The sequence below is a fragment of the Ostrea edulis genome, chromosome 10, assembly GCF_947568905.1.
Source record: "Ostrea edulis chromosome 10, xbOstEdul1.1, whole genome shotgun sequence".
Taxonomy (NCBI): Eukaryota; Metazoa; Mollusca; class Bivalvia; order Ostreida; family Ostreidae; genus Ostrea; species Ostrea edulis.
Window position 1 is genome coordinate 12,094,915 of NC_079173.1, and position 14,363 is coordinate 12,109,277.

The 14,363-nt window shown below is 34.8% G+C and overlaps 1 protein-coding gene across 16 annotated transcripts in view; it reads right to left on the reverse strand.

The window, feature by feature from the left end:
* The window catches only part of LOC125666818 (beta-1,3-galactosyltransferase 1-like), a 104,536-nt gene that overhangs the window by 14,904 nt on the left and 75,269 nt on the right, over window positions 1–14,363 (reverse strand). For 11 of the 16 annotated variants that reach the window (XR_008799329.1, XR_008799330.1, XR_007366923.2 and 8 more), the window contains one exon: window positions 5,083–11,118. The exons of 4 other annotated variants lie outside the window; for them this stretch is intronic. Coding sequence is in view for 1 of the 12 variants with exons in the window: in XM_056151946.1 (XP_056007921.1) it covers window positions 10,107–11,111 (1,005 nt within the window). In the remaining 11 variants the exon portion in view is untranslated. Of the gene's footprint in view, window positions 1–5,082; window positions 11,119–14,363 lie in introns of those variants that run through there. One more of the 16 variants, XM_056151946.1, reaches the window with a different exon arrangement.

Genomic DNA, 14,363 nt, shown 5'->3' on the forward strand with positions numbered 1-14,363 from the left:
GTAATCCATAATAAACAGTTGATTACACAAAGACACATATAAAAGGAAATGTATAAACGAAAATATAGTTTTATTGTTTCATTGGAAACCACATAATTATTTACGGTCTCTGTATGTCCATATTCATTGATTGAACAGGAGAGAGAGAGAGAGATAGAGAGAGAGAGAGACTGTCCTACATCGATGTACAATATCATTTCACAGAAGGAAAGAAAATTGATCACTGATATAATGGTAAGCTTACAAGCATTCAAAAATTCCAGCTATTTAAAAATTTGTTATTGACAATATATTAAAAACTTACAGGAGTTGATGCTTATAATTGAATTCATTACAAATTCAAAAAATATATATATACCAGTTTAAACTGCATGTAGAAAATACTGACTTTGTATGTTAGAATAACGGGAAAAAGTAAATTGTCAAAAAGTGGGGAGAGCAGACCAGCCCAGCCTCCCTGCTCACCCCAACCCCCTGTATACGTGCCTGAAACAACATATCAATTCGTGTTGAAAGAAAGGAGCATATTTGCATTTCATTAAATTCCAAAGGAGCTCGAATTTATGTGTTCCCCTATTAATTATTTTGTATGCAAGATTCGTTCCCGAATTTAGAATCATGCTTTCAGTCAGAGCAGAAATGAATTAATTTTGAAGTACATCTAGTTTGAATGCAAATGTGGGGTTCCTTCTTTTAATTTCATCAGACTCATTAGAACCCCCTCCCCCAAACTATGCAGCTTTGTTTTTATTGATATCTAAATCGGCATATGAATCCGGATACAAATTATATGATGTTTTTTCGTGATCATATAGATATCGATACTAGAAAATGTTTATACTCTTGCCTTTTGCATATCCTACTAATGCATTACAGTAGATTGACACTGCATCATATCAAATAAAACCTCAACACGAATTTTACTGATTTATGAATACTAACATCTTATCGAATACATTTGGATATGAAATTTCGACGTACAGCGGTATGTCTATTTTCAGAATATATCCATTGCGCCAGATCTACGAAATGAAAATAATCATTATGGTATGTTACAGAAACGTTAAAACACACATGCTATAGTCCTGCAATGCATGCATGCGATTTTTCTGAATACATGTATTTATGTATTCGTGAATGAAGTTCCTACGCTTAAAACTATCTTGGCCTTTATGCATTATGTTTTGTGATTTTGGTTTACCATTCCTTACACTGTAAATGAAGGAAAACTTGTAAAGGGTGCAATTCTACACCATACAATTAGTATGCATGTATGTGTTGAAAAGTAAAATGTACATGTAATAACCAGACATGTATCGTCATTTTTCATGGGGGGGGGGGGGGGGGGGGGGGGGGGGGGGCGAGAAACAAGATGAAAAAAAAAATGGAAAATTGGATTCTTCAAAATTTCTTGCCATTCAAAATAATAATTAAAAAAGATGAACGAAAACAGCAATAAAATAAAACAAAAAACCCAAACAAACCAAGATGTTTTATCCGATGTTCAAAGTCCTAAAGTGGGGGTGAAGGGTTAAAAGAGTCTTTTACTTTGACTGCCTCAATAATTTCCCCCTACACTTCATTTTCTTCCATCGTTGGGGGTGGGATGGGGGTGATTACAGTCCTCTACTATGAGTGCCTCATAATATCTTCATTTTCTTAATTGGTGGTGGTGTGTGTCTTCTACTATTATATCAGAACTTTCAAGCTGGGGTCAAGTTTGGGGGGGGGGGGGTTGTCACCCAATATATTTTTTACTTGCATTACAAAATAACGGCCTCTCACTTCTGTCGGCGCGGGTTCGAAACCCGCTCGCGCCGATTGGTGAGAAAGTTTCCCAGTTTACTTTCGGAAGGTCGGTGGTCTCTTCCCAGGTACATTGTATCTGGTTTCTCTCTTCCACCAACAAAAACTGGGTGCCACCAGATAACTGAAAAATTGTTGAGTGTGGCGGAAAACATTAGAAAAAAATATGGATATTGTTATCAAAAGTGGGGGACAGACACTCTTGTCCCCTCCCCTTGATTCTAAGTACTTTGTACTTGACCTTTGTATTTGGGGGAGGGCCTACATAGGCTATGCCTGTTGCCCAATCCTGTTGAGCTTCTCAATAAAATATGTTTAAATAAAAAAACAATTCTATGTGCTTGATAACTACGCATATGATAAACTCTCAATTATTACATTTTGCATTACTACAATTTGCGTCGAGTTCAACGCAGAATGTAATAAAGCAAAATGGCATAGATATATAAGATCTATTGAGCGCCGAATTAGCATAAAATGAAGTAATTGAAAATAACATTATTTAAAGATATGTTTAATTTTTAATTATTGCGTGCTTTAAATGAATCAAATAAATCTGTATTATCAATTAATGAGAGCAATATTGAGTTACTGTTCTCTTATATTGAATTAACGATATCATTTGTCTTAATAAGAGCGCGATTATTACAAGATCATCGTTTGAATCTCTCTCTCTCTCTCTCTCTCTCTCTCTCTCTCTCTCTCTCTCCATACACTCATGCAGTGTTGTATATGCAAATTATCTTTGCACAAAGGATTTATGTGCCTAAATGATATCCTGATTTATAAATCTGCAATACTCTGATAAGTAAATCATACAGTATAAGGATTCATGCACAATACAGGGTAACTATTCTACTCTGATACTTCCCCTGATTGAAGATAGCTGATCGGCACGGGCTAAGTGTGTCGCAGTCTGTACAATGGACAATGTTGTTTACTGTTGGAATACAAATGGAGTGTATCGTTTTGTTTCATGGATTATGCTAATAAAGGGAGTTTTACTACTACTTTGAGTATTTTCGACAAGTGTACACGCACATTTGTACATCCTCGGTCCTTTACAGATATTACGAGTAGACCCAGGTAAATAGTCATCCGCATTCGATGCTTTTTCATGACGAGCGTACATGACCATGTCTTCTTTATACGTACAGTAGCATTTATGTATTTGCATTTTGCTTGAAGTAAGTGTGAATGGTATAGATTTTATACCCTTTGCTTATTCCGTTTCATCAATAGATCTAGATAATAGATGAATTATTTCTCCGCGTTTTTGTATAGTTTTGACATATTTATTGCAAATGTACGCACATTCACGTAAAGAAAAGGCATTCTATATTTATTTATCCAAAGCTTTTAGAATGATTTACTACTGTACGATATGTTTATTGTAATTTTGAGCACTGCATGGTGTTTCAAAACGTGATTTCATTTCTTCTTGATGTCCTATAAATTAGTATCGGAGATGCACGTGTTACCTGTCGAAGCTACCCGCACAGGTAAATCGAAGACACTGATGTGAAATGAAGCGTAGCAAAATAGTCCCCTTATATACCATGCGAACCCTGATACATATAACAATAGAATATCCAACTAATATGGCGGATTAGCAAAGAAATATGGCGGACATATAGAATTATACTATATTTATTAATTCATGTCAGCTTTAAAGGACACATCTCGTGTTTTTAAACTTTTTAATTTTTTCAGCAAAATTAATTCATTTCATGCCTAAAACTACTTTACATGTGTTTTAAAAGAAACAGTTTGCGTAGTTTTCGAGTTTGATTGCGATGAAATTCAAATCTTGCGATATGCATATTTTCTTCGATATTTTACGCGCCATTATCTGTGACGTCATATGCGACCTCGAGCGAGAAGATTTGAAAACATTTGTTAGCCATTTCATAAACAGATTAGATTTAATTGACAAACAAACAATTATCACATTAACGGCTTGTAAATAACACTGCATTGGGGTGTTGTGTGCCGTTTAAGGGTGTACTTGCTGTCAGTAGAGATGATTTGGACTGTGTTTTTTTTCAATTTTCGAAGGAAGGTATGAGGGACAAGACGTGAATATTTTTTGTTGGCACAACGACTTTGCCATAAAAAAAACCCAGTAGAATTTGTCCCTATACTTTTTCAAACAAGCTCTTGGACAAAGACGTATATAAACTGCGAGAAAATGGTTCTATCGAAGCTTCGCACTGTTACATATAGGCCTACCGCATATGCTTTCCGTTCTGCTCTCAAATTCAATACACACTCGCACCAACTGACCTTCACCTTGTAACACCATATAGGCAGAGCTTTGCTAGCAGTGTCTACCAACTGGTAGTTTTAAAAAAGAAATTTAAAGATAAAAGATAATAGAACTTTCAATTATAAATAATAAAATATGATATTTCCCAACTTTGAATTGAATTATAATGCTTTCATTTTTTTTTTTTTTAAAGGAACGCGTACGTGTTTACAACAACAGCACGCCGCGCTCCCACTTCCTAAGTAACAATGTGTAGATAACAAAAAATAATGATTAATAAAATTGAGCTTGAATAATATAATTTAAAAGTATTGTGATTTTCACAATAACTTTGATCATTTTTATTATTTTTTTTCCCCCGAAATGCACCCGTGACGGTAGGCCTAGTTGTCAATGCTACATGTACGTAATCGTATTATAATTTAGGCCTATCTAACTTCTCCAAAAATAAATTTAATAATAATTGCTCTGTTTATTTTAGAAAAGCAACAACGCTAATTACAGTTGTTTACAGAAATGGCATTACCAAATAGTGTTTAGACAGTGATCCCATGTAAACATTATTTACTCGCAAATTTACGCAGATTTCATACTCGCTTTCCTCGCTACATTTGGGTCGCTATTTGTATGCACTGGTGGCTAAAAGATATAAGACTCGGGAAATTTGTCAACATCGAAATAAATGTTATCCATGGTAAATAAATTAGGCCCCTAAAACCCGAGTTTTCAAAAATATCTAACACTACTATTACAACAAGTTGATTGACGAAGGTCGCATATGACGTCACTGTACCACGTGACTACCTATCTAATTAACTAGGCTTTTTGAAATCAGGGCTTAGATTTAAGTCCATATTGTGGCTAATTATCGCAATACTTCAGTGAACGAACTATTACAATTAATTTCTATAAGCATAAGGAAGACAAAATGCATATAATTCTGTATACTTTGAAAACACGAGATGTGTCCTTTAACAATAAACTCATATAATAAGACATCAAATTACCTTGTTCTCTCTCTGACCAAACTTCTAGAAAGTTATGACTAATGTAAACAAAAGAAAACCCCAAAAGTGGATATCGCACGTTGTGCATTACGTTAGCTGTACGTTATTTCAATGCACATGCTCGACAATGCGTAAATAAACACTAAAAACGGAACCGATAAAAATGAACAGTTCCGGAATGCACAATTCTACTGCGCGCTAATACATGTAGTAAATATAATTATTCTAACATTAAACAAAATGACAAAACAAAAAATTTAGGCAAAAATTGCTGACATTTACACTCCTACCATATCCTAAATGTTTTAAACCGTAAATACATATATATATGTAAATAATTTAACGTGAAAAATGGATTTTTGAAATTTATCACAAGTAAAATATATTACAATGCAAAGAAACAGCTTGAGTGAAGTTTTCACCCCGTGGATCATTTGTAGAAATAGAACAACAGTGTAAAAGATAAATTTTATTAAGTGGACAAAGTTATTTTGCTTTATATAGCTAGCAAGGGTTACAAACTACTAGCATCAGAAATGATTCATGTCAAAAAGTAAACAGCGTAAATGCAAGGTGAAGATAACGAACAGTGATCAATCTCATAACTCCTATAAGCAATACAAAATAGATAGTTGGGCAAACACGGACCCCTGGACACATCAGAGGTGGGATCAGGTGCCTAGGAGGAGTAAGCATCCCATTACTAAATGTAAATGTTTTGCACGGTGCTCTGTGCTCCTGTGTATTGGCAGGCCCGTAGGAAGCAATTTCACTTTGGGGGCACCACACCAAAGTAATTTACGACTAAAAAGTGATATCGACAAAACCATTAGTAAAAAGATAACTGCATATATATGTGCAAGCATTGAGGTGTACGTCATGTACATAAATCTAATTATGTACATAGAATCTAATTAGTTTCCCAGAAAACCCCTCAACTTTAATTTTAAGTTTTGTTTGTTTGTTGTTTTTTTTTGGAGGGGGGATGTTAAGGATTTTTTAAAATCTTTTTTTGTTTTTGTTTATATCTTTATCATTTTGTTATCAATCATTTCTGAGTCATAAGGTATTTAGTACTCGGTAAACTTCCCAAAACTCGCCAGTCTGTGTTCACTTTCACTTACGAACTCCTCAACTATTTTTTCTGGATTCAGTTCATCAGTCTCATTTTTATGAACATGCAATAAAAGCAAATTATTTGTTCGTATTTGGTCATTGTTGATCTCAGTGATGTTTTCAATCTTCTCAAAACGCTGAATGAGCGCAGGAAGGTGCAGGAGTTGCAGGAAGTACCAAAATTAGTTTGAGAATTTTGAGGATCTCGGCAAACAGACTTTTTTCATTTGAATGTTTGAAAAATTCAACCACACTTGGTATATCGGGGGTAAAGTCTTTTGGCAAAACAGTCTTTAACATTATAAGCTGGCAGTAAATGTCCCTTGGCTTCAAATCTGTATCATATAGGGTCGTGACGAAATTGAATAATAATCTTCTTCAAACGTTTGACCTGTGCAAGCCTTAATTACGAAGTTTTCAAGATTAACATAAGCTTTGTAACCTGGTTGGTCAAATCTAAGATTTGTCAGCTAAATGCAGATCTAATGCCTCATAGAAATCTTTCCTATACATATCTGCACACGATGAAAAAGTATGTGCTGCTGTCCCATCATCAAGTTTACAACGAATTTTGCGTTTTCTAGGAAGAACAGGATCATCGATGTTCATCTGTTTTGCATTTTCAACAACTTCCTCGTAAAACTAAGTGAGGATTGTCTCATCTCAGAGACTTTGCAAAGCACTCATTGTCGTTGATGCCATTTTTGACCATCACTTGCCGAGAGATTTGGAGCCTGCAGAGCCCTTGCCAAATTATCACTATAACGTAAAAGATTTTCACTCAGTAAACACCCAAACCTGCATATATAAGCAGCCACTGCCCTAATTTTGTTTCTCATTTCTACCTCACACACGTATTGGAGGCTTTCATCCCAAACATTTCTTAGAATTTCATAGTTCGACAAAATGCTCAAAAATGTGTCGGCTTTTATTGTCCATCTTGTGGGACACAAAACCATTATTCCCGCTGACTTTTCTCTAGATTTTTGGGCATTTTTTAATGTATTGAAAATCATCTCTCTTCTTGGAGATTCTTTAATCATCTTTGTTATATCCTTTGCTATGTCCAGGGTATCTCTAAGCAACTTACATCCCTTAATAGAATCACTGCAAGCTAGGTTAAGAGCATGACCATAACAGTGTATGTAAAGGGCTCTGGGTTCAAGTGCATGAATTTGTGTTGCAACACCTGTCTTTGAACCAGCCATGTCATAACACTGGCCTCGTACTTTGTTGATAGGCAGATCGAACCTCAAAAGGGCATCTTTAATTGCTAGGGTTATTGAATTAGCCCCAATGTCAGAAAGACAGTACATTCCTAATAAATCTTTATGAGCGGTAAAATTTTTATCAACCCATCGAATGCATAAAACAAGTTGCTCTTTGTTGGAAATATCTCGTGTTTCGTCTGCCACTTAATTATGCAAAATCTTTAAAATTTTCTTATCTTATGATGCAAGCAAGTTGTGATAAATAGGTCATTGAGAATAATTTATGAAATCATCAAGGATGAAAATTTCTAACCTCAAAATGCTACAATTTTTTAAAACAAATTTGTGCCGTAAAGTTTCAATTTCACATTTGATGGGTGATTATCACCACAACGCGTACAGATAAACGTATTTTAAAATTATATGTAGAAAATACAAACAGTTCTGCATTTTATAAAAATGAGCTACAAAAAACGTTGCAATACACGTGTTTGCTTTTTTTCAAATGAAGTACATGTATATAGTAAAAAAAATAAAATGATGACTCACTTATGGCCAGGTACTGTATAAATAAAATAAAAAACGGCAACACATCCAGTAAAACACATTAAAAGCTTTTATTTCGTCTTCAGATATTTTACAAAAATAATATTGTAACCATGGAAACAAGAAGAAAGCGCCTAGCAGTAAACGATTATCTTTGTGGAATGTCATTCTCTGATTTTTAAAACCATTTCGTGAAAATGCATAAAACTGTTCTTTTTAATCAATTGCATACTCGTTTACATGATGGATTTCCAAAGGATTTTGTTCTTAAAATCTACAGTTAATTCTAGGCATTTTGATAAAATGGTTTACAAACAAACGGCAAGGAGATAAGGACGAAATATGCGCCAATCAATTTGGATTTTAGAAGAAAAAATGTCTTCTATTGTTGGAGAAATTTTCCAGTAAAACTTTTATTTAAAATCATGGCAACGCTATTTAGACAACTACTTAATATCTGGGACAAAAGTGAAGATGATCTAATAAACGTTTTCTCATTCTTAACGTTCTGAGTCCTTCATTGAAATTTACGATGGAATCAGATGAAAGTACGTTATTCTTCCTTGATGTTATGATGATGAAAAAAGGATATCACCGATGTTTTCTACCAAATTACGGATATTTTATTCGTATCACCTTAAACATACCAGAAAGTAATATTCCATATAGCCTTTACACGATAATAATGGACACAGAAATCCTGGCCTCTGGACCATAAACTGAGAATAGACTTGAGTAAAATTTTTGATTACTTATATCTTAAGATTTATCTAGTCAGTACAGATGTTTAATAAACTACAGGTTTATGAGAACATCAAATGCAAACATATACTGAAAAATTTTCATGGAAACTATTTCAAAAGTTAGCTGGATTTGAAATTTAGACTTAAGTCTATTCTCAGTTCATGGTCTTCAAGTCTGGGCACTTGTCTCGCAGAAATAAAAAAAAAAACATGTTCATTACAAAGATGTTAGGATTTTTTTGAATAATTGTTTGAGACGGCGATGCAAGAATACAGCGATATAAGGCCTCAAACGTATGCATTTTTTCTGCACCGAAAAGGTTTTATAAGGTTTTATAAGGTGTGAATCTGTAGCTCTCTGGTCTGTCCCAATATTTTTCCAGGGGGCTATAGATCTGCAGCTAAAACCACAACGTACAAAAACCTATAGCAATGGGTCACATGAGTGACTTAGATGACACAAAACCGCACTGTAAGCTAATTAAAAACAGTGTCTAGAGGAAACTACATCATTTTTATTTTGGATCCCTATGCTAAATTGGTTATGAAAATAGACATTAAATGCACTCGCACATACTTCACGTTTTGAAATACATCACGTTCAGTAAACACTTTCAACCACGTCATGATTTTTTTTTTATCAAAATGAAATTAAAAAAAAAAAATTCAATAACATATTCAAAGAATATGTGTTTGTGAAACACTGATGTCCCGTGTGGCAGGAAAGTGATTAAGGTACCCATAGAAAGGTCGTATAATATGGAATACACATATGAAATCCCTATAACGAACCATTTATGGCCAAAGTTGGCGGGGTTTTTCCCAAAAGTAGTAAGGTCAAACTCCCAGTTCAATGTCATGAGGTCAAACAAAAACGTTAGATAAATAAAGGTCTGGTCAAAAGGGACACACATGTGAAGTCCTGTCACTACCCATTCAAAAGTTGGACCAAGGATAAAGTTTTTCAAAAGTAGGTAAAACTCAAAGTTGAAGGTTAAAAATATGATACCAAAAGAAAGGTCTTGTCACAAGGAATATGCGTATGAAATATGAAAACCCTGTAATCACCCATTCAAAAGTTATGGTCAAGGTTAAAGTTTTTGCGGTCACACTAGATGTCAGACAGACATACAGACCAATACTCTAAATGCCCCTGAATCTAAGATTACGGGGACATAAAAATAGCCTGAGACAAGCACTGGTATGCCACTCTATCAGCTCGTATATATACAAAAATTGCCTCATTTATTTACTGTACATGTAAGAGTTTGTTTTCCTGTTATAAGAAAATAATTTTCTCTCAAGTGCAATACTAGTATTTCCTGTCATATTTACGAGATCATTTTATCGGTGGAATGCAATATTCTAATTAAATGAATACCGGGTATAATGAACACATTTTTTAGCATTACAGGAAAATCCATTTAAGGGTATCCACCAAGACGTACACAAAAGAGAAGTCAATCAACCGGCAGTCTGACCACCTGTCCTGCAGTTCTACCCACATTCGGGTTACTTCGGACGGACTGTAATGATGACCAGTGACTCTGTATCTAAAGTTAGCACCACAGGGACCACGGTCACGGTAACCACAGCTGAATTCGGGGTGCTCTGTCGCAATAGCTCCGATGTGTTCCCGACACAAGCCAGTTACGAAAACATCTTCAAACATGAAATAAGGCACGTCCTGCGTGGCTCGGTAGAGCTTGGTTACAATATCTCCGGAGATCAGGTAGGCGGTTCCGGATATGTATTCCGGATATTCTTTTTCCTTGTATTGATCCCACGAAACATACCACTTAGAATATGAAAACCGAAAGGGTGAGGAATGTCTGACCTTGCATCCGAGTATTGAATTTGTTGGTTTATCTTTCGTCAAGTGTTTTAAAAGTCTTGGGAGATTTAGGAACATATCATCGTCTATCTTCAAGAGATAACGAACTCGTTTACAATATGAAACGACCCAGTGCAATATAGCAATCGATTTCCTTGTCAGATTTTCGTATGTTTCAAGTATATCTTTCGTTATAATATCATTGTATATAAACTGCTCAGTTTGCACTAAATCTTGCAGAGCCGGAGTTTCACTCCTTCCTAAGAGAAATCTCACTTGAACTCCTGGGTGGATATTTGAAATGTTTCCCCACGATTTCCGAATTGCGACTCTTTGTTCAAAATTTGAAACGGCACTGGGTACCATGATGAGCAGAAACACATTTTCGCCTTGATCAGCACACGTTATGGGACCCAAGGGAACAGTTTTAATGATCCCTGTTTTTATATATGCCTGAACAAGTTTGTAAGAAGTTTCTTGCGTATTGTATCGTTTTCCACGAAATGGTGTGCACATTAAATAAATCAAGATAAACACCGAGATACTGCAGATTATGATCCGCCTCGCCTTTTTCTTCATTTCCAATCTGAAAAACAGAGACGCAGTGTATTAAATTGACAGTATGTGGCGTTGTTCTGTAAAAATAAGTGATGAGGTTTTTGTAAGAAAAAATATATTTTCAAAGAAATACTGGTAAGCACACTTAAATTATGAGAATCTTTATTTATTGAATTGGTATTTCTGTAAACGATTGATGGTAAGTGTCAGATGAATTGCAGTGGGTTGAAGCCTCTGCTGGTGGACTGTTAGTCCCCGAGGGTCTCTACAGCCCAGTAGCTAAGTACTTCGTTACTATCTCGAAAATACGGATTTATATTTAATTGCTGTTATAAAATTTAGAAATTCATTTCAAAATTAAGGATTATCTCCCTCACGCATAGCTCTTATCCTTAGACGAATTTGACTCCACTTTTTTTGGCACATTGTTTTTCCCTATAATAGCTCTAACACTTCATTGTTATTTCGGACTTCAAACGTTTCGGTTGAGCATCACTGAAGAGACATTATTTGTCGAAATGCACATCTGGTGCATCAAAATTGGTACCGTACAAGTTTTACATTAAATTGGTGTTTCTGTAAACGATTGATGGTAAATGTCCGTTAGTTTACAGTGGGGGCCTTGAAATTCATATTTTTTATGTCTACATCCACATTTCGTATTAATACTGGTAGTGTATTTTCAAAGTAGGAGAACCCTGTGAGGATGCAAATCATCATTTTGTTTAATGTCCTGCTTATAATAATAATAGATATGAACTTCCCCATAATAAAAAAGAAATGGCTGACATTGATACACGCGTATTCACAAATATTTTATCATTTGGAAATCCTGATGTTGATTTTGACACCAATAAGAAACTTTTTGAACTTGTGCAAAATGTATTACTCTTACCAAACTATTTTAAAAGTACATGTAATCTGCAATTATATTAAATGGATACTATATTAAGAATGTATATTACCGGTAAGCATGTTGCCCAATCCCATTAAGGAGGTAATCTACATCGTCATAATGGCTGACTTCCTTTTAGCATTTTTTTGACTAGATAAAGTAAATTTGAAAATTTTCAAATTCACAATATTGTTGTGCACATCCTCCACTATTCATCCATATCAAATTTTTCTGGTGTAGCATACCTCCTTAAGTTATTGAAATTTAATAATGAGTTTACGCACAACAAACTACGAACGTAATGCAATTTCAAATTCACAATATTGTTGTGCACATCCTCCACTATTCATCCATATCAAATTTTTCTGGTGTAGCATACCTCCTTAAGTTATTGAAATTTAATAATGAGTTTACGCACAACAAACTACGAACGTAATGCAATTTCAAATTCACAATATTGTTGTGCACATCCTCCACTATTCATCCATATCAAATTTTTCTGGTGTAGCATACCTCCTTAAGTTATTGAAATTTAATAATGAGTTTACGCACAACAAACTACGAACGTAATGCAATTTCAAATTCACAATATTGTTGTGCACATCCTCCACTATTCATCCATATCAAATTTTTCTGGTGTAGCATACCTCCTTAAGTTATTGAAATTTAATAATGAGTTTACACACAACAAACTACGAACGTAATGCAATTTCAAATTCACAATATTGTTGTGCACATCCTCCACTATTCATCCATATCAATTTTTTCTGGTGTAGCATACCTCCTTAAGTTATTGAAATTTAATAATGAGTTTACGCACAACAAACTACGAACGTAATGCAATTTCAAATTCACAATATTGTTGTGCACATCCTCCACTATTCATCCATATCAAATTTTTCTGGTGTAGCATACCTCCTTAAGTTATTGAAATTTAATAATGAGTTTACGCACAACAAACTACGAACGTAATGCAATTTCAAATTCACAATATTGTTGTGCACATCCTCCACTATTCATCCATATCAAATTTTTCTGGTGTAGCATACCTCCTTAAGTTATTAAAATTTGATAATGAGTTTACGCACAACAAACTACGAACGTAAACTGATTGCATGGAGTCAGTTGTGTGATTCAGGTGACCTAAAACTATAAGTATATCCCAAGTAGAAAGAACTGTCGACCCGGTTTTTGTTGTTTGGACTCTGTCTCCGTGAAATTTCATAATACGAACTCGTGACGAATACTTCATTTTCGTGATATTTTCTGATGCATATACATGTAATCATATATTCATCGGTATAACTGCCATTCCTTGTAAACATTGCACTATGTAGTTCACTCTATCGATAAGTCCATCGACGTGTAGCAATTATGGTTTTAAGTTCTCGTAAATTAAGTAGTCAAGTAGTATAACTGAAAAGTATAACGAATAATTATTCAGCACCACCACCACCCTCCCTCACGATCTAGCAAAATAGCATTCTGATTTCTATAACAGTCAAAGTAATTAATTACCAAGATTGTATTTAGAAGAAATTAAATACCATTATTACATATTTTGACAATTTCTACTAAGAATACCCGAACTTCTACTGATTAAGTCAGAAAACCTTCCACTCATATGTGATGATTATTTAACAAATGATGATGGACCTAAATGTAATTGAACTTGTCCTTCTAGAAATGGAGGTACAGAGGATTTTAAAGAATATGTAATAAAATTGTTATTGACTGAAGATTGGGAAATATATCCGCCTTCAGTCCGCTTTTCCGCGTAACAACGTCCTGTACACATCGGTCAATAACTTGTTATTCTGCTTTACTTTCAAGCAGTTTGCTATCTTTATTAGGTGATGTAGTCAACCTTGTTGAGTTATGTCCAAGACACGATGTAGATACGATATCGACAAACACAAACATGATAACGTACCGATATCGATACTCTAATAATCACATACCTTTACTGACGATTGTGTCGATACTGAATCATGATCGTTTTTTGTAATGGCTGTATGAAGACTAATATAAGATTGATTTCTCTTCTTGTCAATATCAATAGATCCTCAGTATCCCCTAGCTTGTCGTAAGAGGTGACTAAATGGGGCGGACCTTCGGATGAGACCGCAAAAACCGAGGTTCCGTGTCACAGCAAGTGTGGCACGATAAGGATCCCTCCCTGCTCAATAGCCATAACCGCAAGCATAGGCCTAAATTTTGCAACCGGCAATGGTGACGTCTCTATAAGAGTGAAATATTCTCGAGAGGGACGTAAAATAATATTCAATCCATCAATCTTGTCAATATCGTATCGATATCGAATCACGATCGTTTTTCTTAATGTAGTGTTAGAACTAAAATAGAAAGGATTTCTCTTC